At 39.7% G+C, this 19,486-nt stretch overlaps 1 protein-coding gene across 1 annotated transcript in view; it reads left to right on the top strand.

The window, feature by feature from the left end:
* Positions 1 to 19,486, top strand: part of LOC103690071 (interaptin-like) — a 280,698-nt gene that overhangs the window by 238,968 nt on the left and 22,244 nt on the right. Inside the window, exons 66-67 of the mRNA XM_087591928.1 lie at positions 2,036 to 2,114; positions 5,925 to 6,037. Of these exons, the coding sequence (XP_087448054.1) occupies positions 2,036 to 2,114; positions 5,925 to 6,037 (192 nt within the window). The remainder of the gene's footprint in view (positions 1 to 2,035; positions 2,115 to 5,924; positions 6,038 to 19,486) is intronic.

The raw sequence follows: 19,486 nt of genomic DNA, 5'->3' as shown, positions 1-19,486 counted from the left end.
CTCCTGTATTTCTTTAAGGAAGTTATTTATGCCTTCTTCAAATCCTCTATTATCATCATGAGATGTGATTTTAAATCAGAATCTTGCTTTTACATTGTGTTGGTGTATCCAAGACTTGCTGTGGTTGGAGAACTGAGTTATAATAATGTCAAGTGGCTTTAGTTTCTGTTGCATAGTCTCTTACACTTGCCCCTTACCATCTGGTTATTTCTGCTCTTAACTGGTCTTGCTGTCTCTGACAGTGGCTTGACCCTCCTATAAACCTGTGTGTCAGCACTCTTGGGAGACTGCCTCTCTCCCAGCTGAATCTGTGGCACAGGATCAGCCTTAGGCTCAGGTGGAAACTGGAAGGATCCCGTTTCAGACTGTGCCTTGGTTCCTGTGTTCTGAGAGCTCCAGGAAGGTCCCTCTTGGGCCAGGTATTTGAGTTGAATCATGGTTTCACCAGTGCTCTCAGGTGTGTCAACACTCTTGGGAGATCAGCTCTCTCTGAGTGGGATTTAGATATGATGTGCTGTGGCATAGGGTCATCTCCAGGTGCAGATGGGAACCAGAAAGATCCTGTCCCAGGCTGGTAATTTTCAAACTTTTCATCAATTTCAAAACATTCTTCTCCAAACCACAATGTTAATGAGATTTTATAACTCTTATTATTCGTGAAATAGCAAGTATAATTCTTTAAAATAATAGTATTGCTATGCTGCAATGAACATCATTTTCTATGCTGGACTGCTAGATTTTGATCTATTAAATATAAAATCATCTGGTTAGAGAAAGAACCTTTATTTAAAAAGTATTCGATCAATATATTTAAGTTGTTTGAACAAAATATGTATTGATTAAAATTCCATCAACAGAATATAAAAGGGCAGTTTGTTAAAATCTAGAAATATATAATTCATTTATTATTTGTAGTACTGTTTATCAAACAACTTGAAAAAACTACACAGTATAATGTTATTTTAAAATCCAAAATCTATTCTGTAATCAATCAAATTCTTAGCTGTAAGCCTCAGTCAAACAAAAAAGATGAGTTCTACTAGACAAGAGACAGTATAAATATTCCAACTTGTGAGTCCAGGAATTGAAAACCACAAGAAAAGATTTCATCCAAGCAAGTTGGAGACACAGAAGAATCAACAGTAAATCTTGTAGTGTCAGATCCCATATATGATACACATAGTGGCAGCATCTGACTTATAGGCCTGTCTCAGTGCTAGACTATTTGTGGCATGTGTTGCTTCTCAGTCTATTTTGCTCAGTGCCTGCAGGTTTCCTCAGCAGGTATCTCCCAGTCATGCTTTATCAATGCCCTATTACCTCTCGTGCAAATTTGCTCTCACTTTCGGAGCTTCATACATAACCTCTTCAGAGAACCCCTGAGAGGAACCTAACCAGATAAGCACAACCTGGTCTCGTGGGCTTTTTACTGGACTATTGTTCCAACACCTCTGTACCTTTAACACTGTACATGCTTGAAAACCGAGTGTCTTATAGATGAGGCCATGTTTTCTTGGGCGTTCAAGGAGAATGTGGTCTTCTTATTGCAGCAGAGGCCAATCTGATAAACATTTCTCTCTATAGCCCCATTTGCACAAGAGAATACCCAGAGCCTCTATATTTTCAGGCATCATCATTTTAAATTTATGGTAATCAAGTGGAACAGCATATTTATAAAATAAACATCAGGTAAGTTTATGGATTTATAAGTACATATTGTGAAAATTCCTTCTATAAGTTAAATGAGATAAAATTAGCACTGTGAATGGAATCGAATTGAAATGTATGTGCATCATATAGCACTGGGCTTTATAAACAGCATCATAAGGACAAAAGAGGTAAAATACATCATTATTCATATGACCTACTCGTTTTGCATGATTTCCACAAAATGCCCATAGAGAAAAGAGTTTCTGTACCGTATGTTTTTAAAATACACAGAATTTATGTGAGTAGTCCTTTAAATATTTGTTCTGAAACCATGTGGTACTTAATATTTTTCATAATAATAATTTCTTTTAAATGCATCTTTTAGGCTTGAACAGGAAAATTCAAGTTTAAGAAATAAAGTAAGACAGAATACTGGGAAAGATGAAGAACTTCTGAAAGATTCAGTAAGTATACATTTGCACATTTGTTAATATTTATCATTTCTGTGCTACTGTAAAGGGACTTGTCTTTGACAGTAGTAATGACAGTATTTTAGGTAATATGACTTATTTTGCTGATGACAAATTAAAAATGTATTTGATACATTTGTGCCTGAGAATGGCAGTGCGTGTTCCACTGACTTCATAGAGAAGTCTTCTCAATCTGCAGAAAGGATGATTTCTTAGTAAGATTTGCTGTTGAAAAATGTCTCAAAACACTTTTCTTGCCTCATGAGCCTGGGTAACAAAAACGAAGTAACTATTCACCAAACTTTACAGATTTCACTTTCATTCAGTTTCCTTCATAGAAATTGAGATTAGAGGATTTCATTGTAAACATGGAGTTGGAACAGTGCTGTAGTCATTCTTACCACTGATGTCCATAAGCCACAGTAGATCAGCTCCTGAAGTTACATTAGACAGATCCAGCTTTCAGAGGCAGTAGACATTTTTTAACTGCTGATCTTTGCAGTGGATGAAGAGATATTGAAAACTTTTATAAAAGTAGTTTTTAGGGCTGGAGAGATGGCTCAGTGGTTAAGATCACTGTCTGCTCTTCCATAGGTCCTGAGTTCAATTCCCAGCAACCACATGGTGGCTCACAACCATACAGCAGAAAGCTGTATGATGTATGCATAATAAATACATATTAAGAAAAGATTAATTTATTTAAAAAAAGTAGTTTTTGTTTGTCTCTCTAATTGCCATCTTGGAGGCTTATTGCCTAGTCCTGGAAGCTTCTAGCCTCTCTCCATTCTAATGTAGGCCTAGAATGTTCTTGTTTTCAGGTTCTGAGACATACTGTGAATAACCTCACTCATTCTTGTTAGCTAGACTCATAGCGGCTGCTTCCACTCAGTTGTTACGTCTCCAACTCCTCTTCAAAATGACTGGTTCAACCTGGCATTTCTCTTGGCCTTAATCTAACTCTAGCAATCTGTTAATACTTCTGGCTCCATCTCATTTTCTGGCTTGTTTTGTCTTCACCTGTGTCCAGATTATTCTCTCTTCAACCTGTCTTTGTAGAACTCTCCTAAAAAAGCTGCCTTCTCTTACTTGCATTCCTTCTACTGCTCCCTTAATTAGCTTCCATTTCTTCTCTCTTCTCATGAGAGTTGGGCAGATCCTATTCTGCCAAAGCTTTCTCTGATTTGTTACTCTGTCTGCCACTCAATTAGATATCATTTTCAAACTTGGGTGCTTCTTTCTACAAACTACCTTGACTTTTATTGTTTGGGAATATAGGTGAGGACTAAAGTCATGTATGAATTCTAGCCAGAATAGCCATGCTGATGGATTAAATTCCTTCTACAAGTTTTTTTCTTAGATTTCAAAGAAAATCACCCTCATTGTATTAATATTAATATGCTTTCCATATATCTGAAATAATGATATGTTGATAAATATTCTTGTAACAGAATGACTGGAGTCACTTTTTATGAAACTGTCAGACATAAATTTATTAAGATCTCAACAATTATATTTCTACAAGTATGTTGCATGTATTTTCAAAAGATTGAAAGATGTTGCAAAGATTTTCAAAAGTAGAAATCAATACCACAAAAAGATGTCAATGATTAAGAAAACCTTGATATTAACATAATAATATATAAATGAGAAGGGACTTTTCTATTAAATTAATTTATTCACACTATATCTCAGTATCATTTCCCCCTTTCCTCCAATTACTCCCTCAGAGATCCTCCCACATTTCCTCTGGATGCTAGCACCTCCATCATCTCCCTAAACATGTCCTTGAGGCCTAGAAATATCCTTTCTGACTGAGTCCAGACAAGGTAGATCATTTTGGGAACAGGATCTCAGGCAGGCAACTGACTCAAGGACAGCCCCTGCTACAATTGTTTTAGGATCCAGATGAAGGCCAAGCTGCTCATATGCATCATATATGCAAGGAGTTTAGGTCAATCCTGTACTCACTCTTTTTTGGTAATCCAGGCTCTGGGAGAATCCAAGGGTGCCATTAGATGACTCTGTTGGGCTTCCTCTGGAGTTCTTGTCTTTCTCGGATCCTCTCAGTCCTTCTTCAAACTCTTCCATATGGCTCCTAGAGCTCCATCTAATATTGGGCTGTGTATCTCTGCATCTGCTTCAGTCAGCAGCTGGGCTAAGCCTTTCAGAGGACAGTTATGCTAGGTTCCTGTTGACAAGCATAGAAGTGTATCATTATTAAGCTCAGAGGTTAGTTTTTGCCCATGGAATGGCTCTATATTTGGGACAGTCATTGGTTGGCCATTTGCTCTTTCTCTGCCCCATCTTTCTCCCTGTACATCTTCTAGGCAGGACACATTTTCAGAGAAGGTTTTGTGTGTGGGTTCCTGCCTTTATCCCTGCACTGGGAGTCCTACCTGAACCAGGAGGTGGCCAGTTTGAGTCTATATTCCCCATTGCTAGGAGCCTTAGCTAGAGTAACCCCCACAGAGTCCAGTGACTCTGATCACTAGCATGTCCTAGAACTGCCTCTGCTGCCCAGGGTAGGAGAGGAGATGTGAAGAGAATGGGCAGGGTGGGTGACCAAGTACAAGGAGTGGAGTGAGAATGGATTGGTGTAAAATATCTTGAGGGGATAATTCCTTCCCTACAAATTAAATATCCACACATGCCAGGTGTTCTAATTTTCTTTCTGTTCCTTGGATGATTCAAACTAAATGGAAGAGGAGAGTGTTGTTTCAGCTTACAAGTTATATATAGTCCGACTACGTCTAGTCCATCTCTGACTACTTTTTAAGGAAACCTGTATTCTAAACCAGCTAGGATAGAAACTAAAGGTAGCAGGGAGTGGAGAAGAGACCACAGAAGGGTACCTATTACTTCCTAGGCTCATGTTCTGTTACTTTTATTATAGCCCCAGAAAGCCTGCTTAGGGATAGTACTGTCACAGTAGACTGGGCCATAGTACATCAATAAACAATCAAGAAAATGTCCCCCAGACATAACGTAGGCCAGTCAGATGGACGCAATTCATCAGCTGAAAGTTCCCTTTCCCAACTAGTCAAGTTGAAAACCAGGATTGACATTGCAAAAAAAAAATCTAAAGTTTCTGTTTATGTTCAGAAGCAATTCTCTCAAAGCATTGTCTGCAAGAACTGAATGATAAGGAAGACATAGATTTTTAAGTGACCTGAGTTAAGAAGTAGGTGCACTGAGTTAAAGTATTTAAGACAAAAGAATTCTGAGAGACCTTTCATGTGAACAAAAGTGGACAGGGCAGAAATAAGCATCGGAAGTCGCTGGTTTGAAAGGCAGGTCTGCTTGAAGAGCAAGGTGTGAGGTTGATCATTGTTCATGATTGCTTTCAAGAAGTGAAGAATAATGAAGGCTTAAAATAAAACATGTGCTTAATGACTTGGAGAGTTTAATAGTAAGCAGGATTGAAAAAGGAGATTCAATATACATGAAGATGATTAGTGATAGAAACTATTTGTAGATGAGGTCAGGTCTTTCAGGATAACTAAGGCCTCCTGAAAGAAAACACCCAATGAGAGATGAGAGATGTTTCACTTAATTATAGGGAAGACATCTTTACCATCAAAGTCTGTAAATAAGCATTTGGAAAAGTTAATGGTGAACAACATTAATCAATTTGATGTCTTGAGGATGGTGATTATTTGGAAGTTTGTAATTAGTTGTATCATACTCAAAAATGGAATTTGTGAGCCTGTCTAAACATATTGCCATGAACTCATTAAAAGTAATATTTCTAAGAAATAAAAGAGGGTATCTATATTTTTGAAAATATTTTTCTTTTATGCAAAGTCTGAAAAAGATGAAAAACAATTAAAGAAGTATACTAAGGAAAATCAATCCCTGAAGAATAGATTGGAGAAGGAATGGAAGAAAAATAAAGAATATGTAAAAGAGCTAGCCAGGTAAGATTTTTAATATTCCAAACTATTCACTCATTTATTAAGTGGAAACTTTCTCAAAAGCTATGAAAATTTTGATTTCATATCTGGATTTCCATAAACAAATTATTCTATGTAAAGTATATTTATTTTTGAACTCGTATTTTTGAGCACGCTTTGCTGGTTTCTTTTTTTTTTCTTTCCCATCTTTATTAACTTGATATTTCTTATTTACATTTCAATTGTTATTCCCCTTCCCGGTTTCCGGGCCAACATCACCCTAACCCCTCCCCTTCCCTTTCTCTATGGGTGTTCCCCTCCCCACCCTCCCCTCATTACCACCCTCTCCCCAACAATCACGTTCACTGGGGGTTCAGTCTTGGCAGGATCAAGGGCTTCCCCTTCCACTGGTGCTCTTACTAGGCCATTCGTTGCTACGTATGCAGTTGGAGACCAGGGTCAGTCCATGTATAGTCTTTGGGTAGTGGCTTAGTCCCTGGAAGCTCTGGTTGGTTGGCATTGTTGTTCATATGGGGTCTCAAGCCCCTTCAAGCTCTTTTAGTCCTTTCTAAGATTCCATCAACAGGGGTCCCGTTCTCAGTTCAGTGGTTTAATGATGGCATTCGCCTATGTATTTGCTGTATTCTGGCTGTGTGTCTCAGGAGAGATCTACATCCGGCTCCTGTCGGCCTGCACTTCTTTGCTTCATCCATCTTGTCTAATTGGATGGCTGTATATGTGTGGGCTGAACCCCATTTTTAATAGAGTTATTTGTCTCCCTGCAGTCTAACTTCATGAGTTCTTTGTACATTTTGGATATAAGACCTCTATCAATTTTAGGATTGGAAAAGATCTTTTCCCAATCTGTTGGTTGCCGTTTTATCCTAAGGACAGTGTCCTTTGCCTTACAGAAACTTTGTAGCTTTATGAGATCCCATTTGTAAATTCTTGATCTTAGAGCATAAGCCATTGGTGTTTTGTTCAGGAAATTTTCTCCAGTGCTGATGTGTTCGAGATTCTTCCCCACTTTTTCTTTTATTAGTTTGGATGTATCTGGTTTGATGTGGAGGTCCTTGATCCACTTGGACTTAAACTTTGTACAGGGTGATAAGCATGGATCAATCTGAATTCTTCTACATGCTGACCTCCAGTTAAACTAGCACCATTCGCTGAAAAATGCTATCTTTTTTCCATTGGATGGTTTTGGCTGCTTTGTTAAAAATCAAGTGACCATAGGTGTGTGGGTTCTTTTCTGGGTCTTCAATTCTATTCCACTGATCTATCTGCCTGTCTCTGTACCAATACCATACAGTTTTTAATCACTATTTCTCTGTAATACTGCTTGAGTTCAGGGATAGAGATTCCCCCGGAAGTCCTCTTATTGTTGATGATAGTTTTAGCTATCCTGGGTTTTTTGTTATTCCAGATGAATTCGCAAATTGTTCTGTCTAACTCTATGAAGAATTAGATTGGAATTTTGATGGATATTGCATTGAATGTGTAGATCGCTTTTAGTAAAATGGTCATTTTTACTATATTAATCCTGCCAATCCAGGAGCATGGGAGATCTTTCAATCTTCTGAGATCTTCAATTTCTTTCTTCAGAGACTTGAAGTACTTATCATACAGATCTTTCACTTGTTTGGTTAAAGTCACACTGAGATATTTTATGTTATTGGGGACTATTACAAATGGTGTTGTTTCCCTAATGTCTTTCTCTGCTTGTTTATCTTTTGGGTAGAGGGAGGCCACTGATTTAATTGAGTTTATTTTATACAGAGCAATTTTGCTGAGGGTGTTTATCAGGTTTAGTTGTTCTCTGGTGGAACTTTTGGGATCACTTAAATATACTATCATATCATCTGCAAATAGTGATCTTTTGACTTCTTCCTTTCCAATCTGTATCCCTTTGATCTCCTTTTGTTGTCGGATTGCTCTGGCTAGGACTTCGAGAACTATATTGAATAAGTAGGGAGAGAGTGGGAAGCCTTGTCTAGTCCCTGATTTTAGTGGGATTACTTCAAGTTCCTCCCCAGTAGTTAGCTTCTGGTTTGCTGTATATGGCTTTTCCTATGTTTAGATATGGACTATGTTTAGATATTGTTTTTTCCAGGATGTTTTTCATGAAGGGGTGTTGAATTTTGTCAAATGCGTTCTCAGCACCTAATGGAATGATCATGTGGTTTTTATCTTTCAGTTTGTTTATATAATGGATTACATTGATGGTTTTCCTTATATTAAACCATCCCTGCATACCTGGGATGAATCCTACTTGATCATGATGGATGATTGTATTGATGTGTTCTTGGTTTCGGTTTGCAAGAATTTTATTGAGTATTTTTGTGTCAATATTCATAAGGGAAATTGGTCTGAAGTCCTCTTTCTTTGTTGGGTCTTTGTGTGGTTTAGGTATAAGAGTAATTGTGGCTTCATAGAAGGATTTCCATAGCATTCTGTCTGTTTCAATTTTGTGGAATAGTTTGGATAGTATTGGCATGAGGACTTCCATGAAGGTCTGATAGAATTCTGCACTGAACCCATCTAGACCTGGGCTCTTTTTGGTTGAGAGACTTTTAACGACTGCTTCTATTTCTTTCGGGGGTTATGGGGTTGTTTAAATGGTTTATCTGTTTCTGGTTTAACTTTGGTACCTGGTATTTATCTAGGAAATTGGCCATTTCCTCTAGATTTTCAAGTTTTGTTGAATATAGGCTTTTGTAGTAAGATCTGATTAATTTTTGGAATATCCTCTGATTCTGTTGTTATGTCTCCCTTTTCATTTCTGATTTTGGTAATTTTGACACAGTCTCTGTGTCCACTGGTTAATCTGGCTAAGGGTTTATCTATCTTGTTGATTTTCTCAAAGAACCAGCTTTTGGTTCTGTTGATTCTTTGTATAGTCCTTTTTGTTTCTACTTGGTTGATTTCAGCTCTGAGTTTGATTATTTCTTGCCTTCTACTCCTCCTGGGTGTATTTGTTTCTTTTTGTTCTAGAGCTTTTAGGTGTGTTGTCAAGCTGCTGACATATGCTCTCTCCTGTTTCTTTCTGCAGGCACTCAGACCTATGAGTTTTCCTCTTAGCACAGCTTTCATTGTGTCCCATAAGTTTGGGTATGTTGTACCTTCATTTTCATTAAATTCTAAGAAGTCTTCAATTTCTTTCTTTATTTCTTCCTTGACCAGGTTATCATTGAGTAGAGCATTGTTCAACTTCCATGTATATGTGGGCGTTCTTGCCTGATTGTTATTGAAGACCAGCCTTAGCCCATGGTGGTCTGATAGGACGCATGGGATTATTTCTATCTTTCTTCATCTGCTGAGGCCTGTTTTGTGACAGATTATATGGTCAATTTTGGAGAAAGTACCATGAGGTGGTGAGAAGAAGGTATATCCTTTTGTTTTAGGATAGAATGTTCTGTAAATATCTGTTAAGTCCATTTGGTTCATAACTTCTGTTAGTCTGACTATGTCTCTTTTTAATTTCTGTTTCCATGATCTGTCCATTGGTGAGAGTGGGGTGTTGAAATTTCATACTATTATTGTGTGAGGTGCAATGTGTTCTTTGAGCTTTAGTAAGGTTTCTTTTACGTATGTTGATGCCCTTGTATTTTGAGCATAGATATTGATGATTGAGAGTTAATTTTGGTGGATTTTTCCTTTGAGGAATTTGAAGTGTTCTTCCTTATTTTTTTTGATGACTTTTGGTTGAAAATCAATTTTATTCGATATTAGAATGGCTACTCCAGCTTGCTTCTTCAGACCATTTGCTTGGAAAGTTGTTTTCCAGCCTTTTATTTTGAGGTAGTGTCTGTCTTTGTCTCTGAGATGTGTTTCCTGCTTGCAGCAAAATGCAGGGTCCTCATTGCGTATCCAGTTTGTTAATCTGTGTCTTTTTATTGGGGAATTGAACCCATTGGTATTGAGAGATATTAAGGAATAGTGATTGTTGCTTCCTGTTATCTTCGTATTTGGAGGTGAGATTATGTTTGTGTGCTTCTCTTCTCTTTGTTTTGTTGCAAAAAGATTAGTTTCTTGCTTTTTCTAGGGTGTAGCTTGCCTCCTTCTGTTGGGCTTTACCATTTATTATCTTTTGTAGGGCTGTATTTGTAGAATGATATTGTGTAAATTTGGTTTTGTCATGGAATATCTTGGTTCCTCCATCTATGTTAATTGAGAGTTTTGCTGGATACAGTAACCTGGGCTGGCATTTGTGTTCTCTTTGAGTCTGTATGACATCTGTCCAGGATCTTCTGACTTTCATAGTCTCTGGCGAGAAGTCTGGTGTAATTCTGATAGGTCTGCCTTTATATGTCACTTGACCTTTTTCCCTTACTGCTTTTAATATTCTTTTTTGTTTTGTGCATTTGGTGTTTTGACTATTATGTGATGGGAGGAGTTTCTTTTCTGGTCCAATCTATTTGGAGCTCTGTAGGCTTCTTGTATTTTTATGGGCATCTTTCTTAAGGTTAGGGAAGTTTTCTTCTATGATTTTGTTGAAGATATTTACTGGTCTTTTGGGCTGGGAATCTTCACTCTCTTCTATACCTATTATCCTTAGGTTTGATCTTCTCATTGTGTCCTGGATTTCCTGTATGTTTTGGGCTGGTAGGTTTTTCCGTTTTACATTATCTTTGACAGTTGTGTCGATATTTTCTATGGAATCTTCTGCTCCGGAGATTCTCTCTTCTATCTCTTGGTGATGCTCGCATCTGAGACTCCTGATCTCTTCCCTATGTTTTCTATCTCCAGGGTTATCTCCCTTTGTGCTTTCTTTATTGTTTCTATTTCCATTTTTAACTCCTGGATGGTTTTGTTCATTTCCTTCTCCTGTTTTGTTGTTTTTTCCAGTAGTTCTTTAAGGGATTTTTGTGTTTCCTCTTTAAGGGCTTCTAATTGTTTACTTGTGTTGTCCTATATTTCCTTAAGGGAGTTATTTATGACCTTCTTAAATTCCTCCATCCTCATGTTAAAATGTGATTTTAAGACTAGATCTTGCTTTTTCTGGTGTGTTTGGATATTCAGTGTTTCCTTTGGTGTGAAAATTGGGCTCTGATGATGCCATGTAGTCTTGGTTTCTGTTGCTTGGGTTCCTGCACTTTCCTCTTGCCATCAGGTTTTCTCTGGTGTTAACTTGTCATGCTGTTTCTGACAGTGGCTTGACCATCTTGTCAGCCTGTGTATCAGGAGTGCTGTAGACTTGTTTTCCTGTTTTCTTTCAGCCAGTTATGGGAACAGAGTGTTCTGTTCTCAGGCGTGAAGTCATTCCTGTCCGCTGGCTTTCAGCTGTCCCTGTGGGCAGGAACCAGAAGGGCCTGCCCCTACTTCCATGTTCCTGTTCACAGGGGGCACAGATGGCACAAGGCATTTTCCTCTTGAGTCAGGAATGTGGGCAGAGAGTAGTCTCCTCTGGTTTCCCAGGAGTGTCTGTCCCTCTGAAGGTCTAACTTTCCCCCATACTGGATTTGGGTGCAGGGAGCTGTTTGACTGTGTCAGTTCAGATCCAGGCACAGTCTGGATCACAGGGTTCCTGCAGCTTGACTGCTCCTATCTTCCTGTTTCCAGGGGCACTATACAGTTTCCTCTTGGGCCAGGGATGTGGGCAGGGGTGGGCAGTACTGGCGGTCTCTCCTGCCCTGCAGTCTCAGGATTGCCCACCTGTCTGTGTGGTGAGCTCTCTCTCCCATGGGGTTTGGGAGCAGGTTGCTGTGAGCCAAGATCAGCAAGGTTTGGGCCCCATCTAGAAACCAGAAGTGCCTGGTCCTGGAGGAATTTTACCTTTGTGAGTCCTGAGTCCACCAGGCAGGTCACTTGGAGCAGAAAAGTTGGTCTTACCTCTGTTCTCGAGCCTGGAGTCCCTTCTCAGAGCCGGGTTTCAGCTCTCTGTGAGGGCAGCAACCAGAAGGGCCTGCCCTGCCTTTGCTCAGGACCCTATGCACAGGGGGCCCAGATGGCGGTTGCCATTTTCTTCTAGAGTCAGAAATGTGGGCAGAGAGTAGTCTCCTGTGGCTTCCCAGGTGTGTCTGCCCCTCTGAAGGTCTAGCTCTCCCTCCCACAGGATTTGGGTGCAGGGAGCTGTTTGACCAGGTCCCTTCAGATCCAGGAGGTGTCTGGACCGCAGGTTGAGTGCCCCTATCATCCTGTTCCCAGAGGCCCTATACCAGGTTTGGTATTTTTATTGTGTCCTGGATTTCTTGAATATTTTGAGCTTGGAGTTTTATGCTTTTTGTGTTTTCTTTAACAGATGTGTCAAGGTCTTCTATTTTATCTTCTACAACTAAGAGTTTCTCTTTTATGTCTTTTATTTGGTTGGTGATGCTTGCATCTGTGACTTCAGGGTTGTCTCCCTTTGTGTTTTATTTAATGTTTCTATTTTCATTTTTAGATCCTGGATGGTTTTGTTCAATTCATTCACCAATTTGATTGTGTTTTCCTGTATTTCTCTGACAGATTTATGTGTTTCCCCTTTAAGGGCTTCTACATGTTTATGTGTACTCCTATATTTTGTTTATTTTTAAAATTTATTTAATCATTTTTGCACCCTAGATTCCCCCCCCCAGTTCACCCTCTGTCTGTTCCACCTCACATACCTTCCCCCCATCTCCATGAGGATGTCTCCAACCCCCATGTCCCACCCCAGTAGACCTCCTCACTTTCTGGGGCCTCTACTCTCTTGAGGGTTAGGTGTATCTTCACTGACTGAACCAGGCCTGATAGTCCTTTTCTGTATATGTGTTGGGGGCCTCATATTTGCTAGTATGTGCTGCCTGGTTAGTGGTCCAGTGTCTGAGAGATCTTGAGCATCCAGGTTAATTGAGATTGCTGGCCCTCCTACAGGGTCGCCATCCTCAACTTCTTTCAGCTTTTTTCTAATTCAACCACAAGGGTTAACAGCTTCTAGCCATTGGTTGGGGGTAAATATCTGCATCTGACCCTTCAATTGTTTGTTAGGTCTTTCAGGGGAGCAGTCACAATAGGCCCCCTTTTGTGGACACTCCATAGCCTCAGTAATAGTGTCAAGCTATGGGGCATCCCCTTGAGCTGGATCCCACTTTGGGTCTGTCTATGGCCCTCCTTTGCCTCAGGCTCTTCTCCATTTTGTCCCAGAAGTTCTTTCAAACTGGGTCACCGTTTTTGACTATGGGATGGCAACTCCATGCTTCACTTGATGCCCTGCCTTTCTGCTGCAGGTGGTATCTACAAATTCCCACTTGCAACTGTAGGACACTTCATCTAATCTCCCTCCTGTTGAATCCTAAGAGTCCCTCAACCCCCAGGTCGCTGGTATATTTTGGAAGGTCCCCTACTTACTATCACCTGAGGTTGTCTGTTTTCATCTTTTTTGCTGGTCCTCAGGGGTTCAGTCCTATTCCCCAACCCGATACCTGATCTTGTTTCCCTCTTCACCTCCCTGTTTTATTTCCGACCCAGGTATATCCCTCCCATCCTCCTCCTGTGATTGCTTTCTTCTCCCAAGTGGGATTGAAGCATCTTCCATTGGGTCTTTAGGCTTGTTAAATTTTGGGAGTTCTATGGACTGTATCCTGGGTATTCTGTATTTTTCTGGCTAATATCCACTTATTAGTGAGTCCTTTTGGCTCTGAGTTGCCTCACTCAGGATGATATTTTCTTTTTCCATCTATTTGCCTGCCAAACTCAGGATGTTCTCATTCATGATAGCTGAGTAGAATTCCATTATGTAAATGAACCACATTTTCTGTGTCCATTCTTCTGTTATGGGGCATCTGGGTTGCTGCCAGCTTCTGGATATCACAAACAAGGCCACTATGAGCATAATGGAACATGTGTCCCTGTGGCAAGTTAGACATCTATTGAGTATGTGCCCAGGAATGGTATAGCTAGATCTTCAGATAGATCTATTTCTAATTATCTGAGGAGTCTCCAGATTGATTTCCATAGTAGTTGTACCAGTTTGCAATCCTAGCAGCAGTGGAGGGGTGTTTTACTTTCTCCACATCTTTGCCAACATTTGTTGTCCCCTGAGTTTTTGGTCTTAGCCATTCTGAATGGTATAAAGTGGAATATCAGGGTCGTTTTAATTTACATTTCCCTGATGACCAAGGACTTTGGACATTTCTTTAAGTGCTTCTCAGCCATTGGAGATTCTTCTGTTGTAAATTCTCTGCTTAGTTTTATACCCAATTTTTTTGATTTGGGTTTTTGGTGGTTGGCTTCTTTTTTTATTGGATATTTTTCAGTATACATATCAAATGCTATCACCTTTCCCAGTTTCCCATCGATAAACCCCCTATCCAATCCCCTCACCTTTCTGAGGGTGATCCCCCACCCAACCACCCACCCCTCCCCACCTCCCCACTTTGACATTCCCCTACACTGAGGGGTCCAACCTTGGCAGAACCAAGGGCTTCTACTCCAGACACTTGCCTGAAGTTGTTTTTCAGCTGTAGAAGTTCTCTGGATGAATTTTTGGGTCACTTATGTATAGTATCATAGCATCTACAAATAGTCATACCTTTACTTCTTTACCAGTTTGTATCCCCTTGATCCGTTTTTCTTGTCTTATTGTTTGAGCTAGAATTTGGGGTACTATATTGAATAGATATGGGGTGAGTGGGCATCCTTTCCTTGATTTTGGAGGGATTGTTTCAAATATCTCTCCATTTATTTTAATATTGGCTATTTGCAGTAAATTGCTTTTATTATGTTTAGGTATGAATCTTGAATTCCTGATCTGTCCAATACTATTATCATGAAGTGGTGGTGTATTTTGTCAAATTATTTTTTAGCTTCTAAAGAGATATTTTTTCTTTGAATTTGTTTATGTAGTGGATTACATTAATGAATTTTCATATACTGAACCAACCTTTCATCCCTGGGATGATACCTACTTGATTGTGGTGAAGGATTGTTTGGATGCTTTCTTGGATTCAGTTTGCAAGAATCTTATTTAGTACTTTTGCATTGATATTCCTAAGCTAATTTGGTTTGAAGTTCTCATTTTTGTGTATCCTTGTGTAGTTTAAGTATCAGAGTTATTGTGGTTTCATAGAATGAATTAGATAGTGTTTCTTTTGTTTCTATTTAATGAAATATTTTGGGGAATATTGATATTTGGTCTTCTTTGATGGTGGTAGTATTCTGCACTAAAGCAATCTGGCCTTTGTCTTTTTTTTGGTTGGGAGGTTTTTAGTGATGTTTCTACTTCCCTAGGGGATATGGGACAGCTTAGATAGTTTATCTGATCTTGATTTAACTTTGTTATGTGGTATCTATTTAGAAAACCATCCATTTCATCTAGATTTTCCAGTTTTGTTGAGTATAGGCTTTTGTAGTAGTATCTGATGATTTTTTTTTAATTTCCTCACTTTCTGTTATTATGTCTCCACTTTCATTTCTGATTTTGTTAAATTGGAAACCACTAATTAGTTTGGCTGGGGCTTTAACTATTTTGTTATTTTTCTCAAAGAACCAGGTTTGGTTTTCTTGATTCTTTGTATTGGTCCCTTATTTTCTATTTGGTTGATTTCAGCCCTAAGTTTGACTATTTCCTGCCTTCCACTCATCTTGGGTGTGTTTGTTTCTTGTTCTACAGCTCTCAGGTGTGCTTTTAAGTTGCTAGTGTAAGATGTCTCCTATTTCTTTACCAGGGTACTTAGTGCTATGAATTTTCCTCTTAGCACTACTTTCATTGTGTCCCTTAAGTTTGGGTATATTGTGTCATCATCATTTTAATTAAATTCCAGGAAGTCTTTAATTTCTTTCTTTCTTTCTTTCTTCCCTGTCCAAGTTATCATTGAGTAGACAGCTGTTTAGTTTCCATGGGAATGTGGGCTTTCTGTTCTGTTATTGAAGAACAATAGTGATCTGATAAGTTGTATGGGATTATTTCAATCTTCTCATAAGGATCAAGAATTGTTTTGTGACCAAATATATGGTCAGTTTTGGAGAAGGTACTATAAGGTTCTGAGAAGAAAGTGTATTCTTTTGTTTTATGGTGTAATGTCCTGTAAATGTATTAAATCCATTTGGTTCATAATCTCATAATTTCATTGTATTTCTGTTTAGTTTTGGTTTCAATGACCTGTCCATTAGTGAGAGTAGGGTATTGAAGTTTTCCACTATTATTATGTGGGGTTCAATGTGTGCTTTGAGCTTTAATAAACTTTATTTTATGAATATGGGACATTTTGGACATAGATGTTCAGAATCGATACTTTCTCTTGGTGGATTTTTTATTTTGATGAATATGAAGTGTCTTTTACATCTCGATAACTTTTGGTTAGAAGTCTATTTTATTGGATATTAGGATAGCAATCCTGCTTGTTTCTTGGGACCCTTTGCTTGGAAAACCTTTTTTTTTTATCATTTTACCAGAGGTAATGTCCATCTTTGTTGTTGGGTTGTGTTTTTTTTTGTATGCAGTAAAATGCTGGATCCTTTATACTTATCCAGTCTGTTAGCTTATGTCTTTATACAGGTGAGTTGAGTCCATTAATATTAAGAGATATTAAAGCCAGATGATTGTTAGTTCCTGTTATGTTTGTTTTTGTAGACTGCATTATGTGCATGTGGTTCTCTCCTTTTGGCTTTGCTGTGCGATACTTGTCTTTTCTTTGCTTTAAATACCCTTCTGCTAGAGTTTTCCTTCTAGAATCCTCTGTAGGGTTGATTTGCTTGATAAATATTGTTTGAATTTGGTTTTGTCCTGGAATATTTTGGTTTTTTCATCTATGTTGATTGAGAGTTTTGCTAGGGATAGTAGCGTGGGCTGGCATTTGTATTCTCTTAGAGACTTCATGACCTCTGATCAGCTTCTTCTGGTTTTTAGTGTCTCTGTTGAAAAGTTTAGTGTAATTCTAATAGATCTGCCTTTATGTGTTATACCTGGGCCCTTTTCCTTTGCAGCCTTTAGTATTCTTTCTTTCTTCTGTGCATTTAGTGTGTTGATTATTATGGGATGAGAGAATTTTCTTTTCTGGTCCCATTTACTTGGTGTTCTATAGGCTTCCTATACATTTAGGGCCATCTCTTTCTTTAGGTTAGGGAAGTTTTCTTCTTGAAGATGTTTTCAGGTCCGTTTAGCTTGGAATCTTCGTTCTCCTATGTATTTGTGTGTTCAGGGCTTGCAGTGGTGGGAAAAAAGAGTTTTCTGATGATGCCAGAATATACCGGCTTTTGTTGCTTATAGTCTTGTGTTTACCTCTCACCATCTGTTTTCCCCTGGTGTTTGCTGGTCTAGGTGTTTATACTGGAGCCTGCCTCTTTTGTCCCTGGGTTGCTTCAGGTCTCCTTGTAGACCTGTGACCCTGGCTATAGCAGACCTCCTGTGGGGTCTTCAGAGGGGCAGAGAAGCTGCTGATCTGTTGCCTGGCTAGAGCAGATCTCCTAGGTGGCTTTCAAGCTGTTTTCTTGTGTGAAGCTGTTCACCAGCTTCTATGGATTCTGGTTTCTGTTTCCCTGTTTTCAGCAGAACTCCAGGGTGGTCTTCAACCCAAGGTGTGGTGTCTTCTGGGAGGCAGACAAGCCAGTGATTAGTTTCCTCATGTTTACCAAAATTCCTCAGATTCATTCAGGTTGTGGTGTCAGTTGCCCTATGTGCAGGAGACATCCTTGGATGCTTTCAAGGCTTTGGTATCAGTTGCCCTGTGTGCAGTGGTTCTGCTGGGGTGCCTCAGGCTGTGGTATTAGTTGCCCAGTTACCCTGTGTGTAGTGTATATATCTCCTGGGATGCCTGTAAGCTATGGTGTCTTAAGGGGACTAGACTAGATGGCAGTCTGCCCTAGCAGAATGTGCTTTCAGAAAGAGGAGTGGAATTCAGGGTTTGGGGCTTTTGGGGGAATGATGGGTTCTGAGTCTACTTGACTCCCAGTAATAGCTGTGGGATGTCGGGAGGGGGGTCCTTTGTGTGCAGTAAATCTCCTGGGATGCCTGCAGTCTGTGTTGTTTTCAGACAAGCTGACTTGATGGCAGTCTGCCTTAGCCAAAGGTGCTGGCTGGAAGGGGCTTTCCTGTATTTCTTTAAGGGAGTTATTTATTTCCTTTATAAGTCCTCTATCATCTTCATGGTGAGAGTTTAGATCTCTGAATCTTGCTTTTCAGGTATGTTGCAGTATCCAGGGCTTGCAATGCAAGTAGCACTGGTTTCTGTTGCTTATGTTCTTGAGCCTGCCTCTCACCATCAGGTTATCTCTTTGGTTAACTGTCCTTGCTGTCTCTAAATGGAGTCTATCCCTCCTGGGAGCCTGTGATCCTGGGTGTGTCAGAATTCCTGGGTGTCAAGTTATCTCTAGGTGTGTGTGGGTTGGGGGAGGCCAGAGCACAGCCTCAGCTCCCAGGTGCAGATGCACAATCCAGAAGGAAACCTCTGGCTGGGCAGGGGTTCGTACATCCCCTGAGTCCCAGAAGGGTCCCAGTTAGGCTAGGTATTGTGACAGGGTTTGGGACTTCACCTGTGATCCTGGATGTGTCAGAACTCCTGGGGGCCAAACTGCCTCTAGTTGTCAGATGAGTGGGTGGGGATCCAAAGCACAGGCTTAGCTCTCAGTGCATGTGCAAACTGTCAAGCATAGTAATTCTAGCAGTGGTCCTACTCTGAAAATAATAAATAAATAAATAAATAAATAAATAAATAAATAAATAAATAAATAAATAAAAGCAAGTAAGAAAGAAAAGTTTCTCTTACTCCAGCAATTATCACCTTCCAATAACAATTCAGTAAGAGTTGGGACCTGGAGACCATCTACCAAATTGGTGCTGAAATTTTGGCTGGTGTTTTTGTGTGTAGGTCTTATGTGGCTACTGGGAATTCATGAGTGTGATAGTCATGTCCAGAAGAGAACATTTCCCAGCACTCTTCCCCACCCTCTGCTCTGGCCTCCCTTCTGACTCCTCTCTGTGATGAAGTCTGAGCCGTGGCTGTGCTTTTGCATATTGTTTCTGTAACTGTCCCATTTGGAGCTGAGCATCCATCTCTCATCCCCAGGAGTTTGAATCACTATGTATATGCTCACCAGCTGCTGCCTGTAAGGTTGGCACAGCCTAGATCTCATTTCAGATCCGATCATGCTGGCTCTACATGTTCTGCTGGACAGGTTGTAATTGTTTTTGACAATTTCATAAATGTACATACTTGGTTTTTATTATTGTTAAACCTCTGTTATTTCCCTCCTATCTCCTGTTAATCCCTACTCCTTCTTATAAATTTCATCCTTACATTCTCATTTTCTTGTTTTGTTTTGTGACTCACTGAGTTTAATTATAGCTGTAGGTTGGTAGCCTAGTGGACTCATCCATGGATATACAGCTGAAGACAGTGACTCCTTCTTTCCCATGACCAGTAGTTCACAAGGGAAGGGTCATTGACTGTGCCAGTCTTGTGCCTATTCATTCTTTTCGAAAGGACTAAAGAGACCAGAAGATGGCAGTAAATAGAGCTCCTTCTCTCGCTTCCTACATCCTGTCTTTCTCTTCTGTGATGGTCTCTGGACTTAGAG

Source organism: Rattus norvegicus, chromosome 17 (genome assembly GCF_021556685.1).
Source record: "Rattus norvegicus strain SHRSP/BbbUtx chromosome 17, alternate assembly SHRSP_T2T, whole genome shotgun sequence".
In the NCBI taxonomy this organism is placed as follows: Eukaryota; Metazoa; Chordata; class Mammalia; order Rodentia; family Muridae; genus Rattus; species Rattus norvegicus.
Note: the sequence above shows the minus strand (reverse complement) of the source record. Positions and strands in the feature narration are given on the sequence as shown.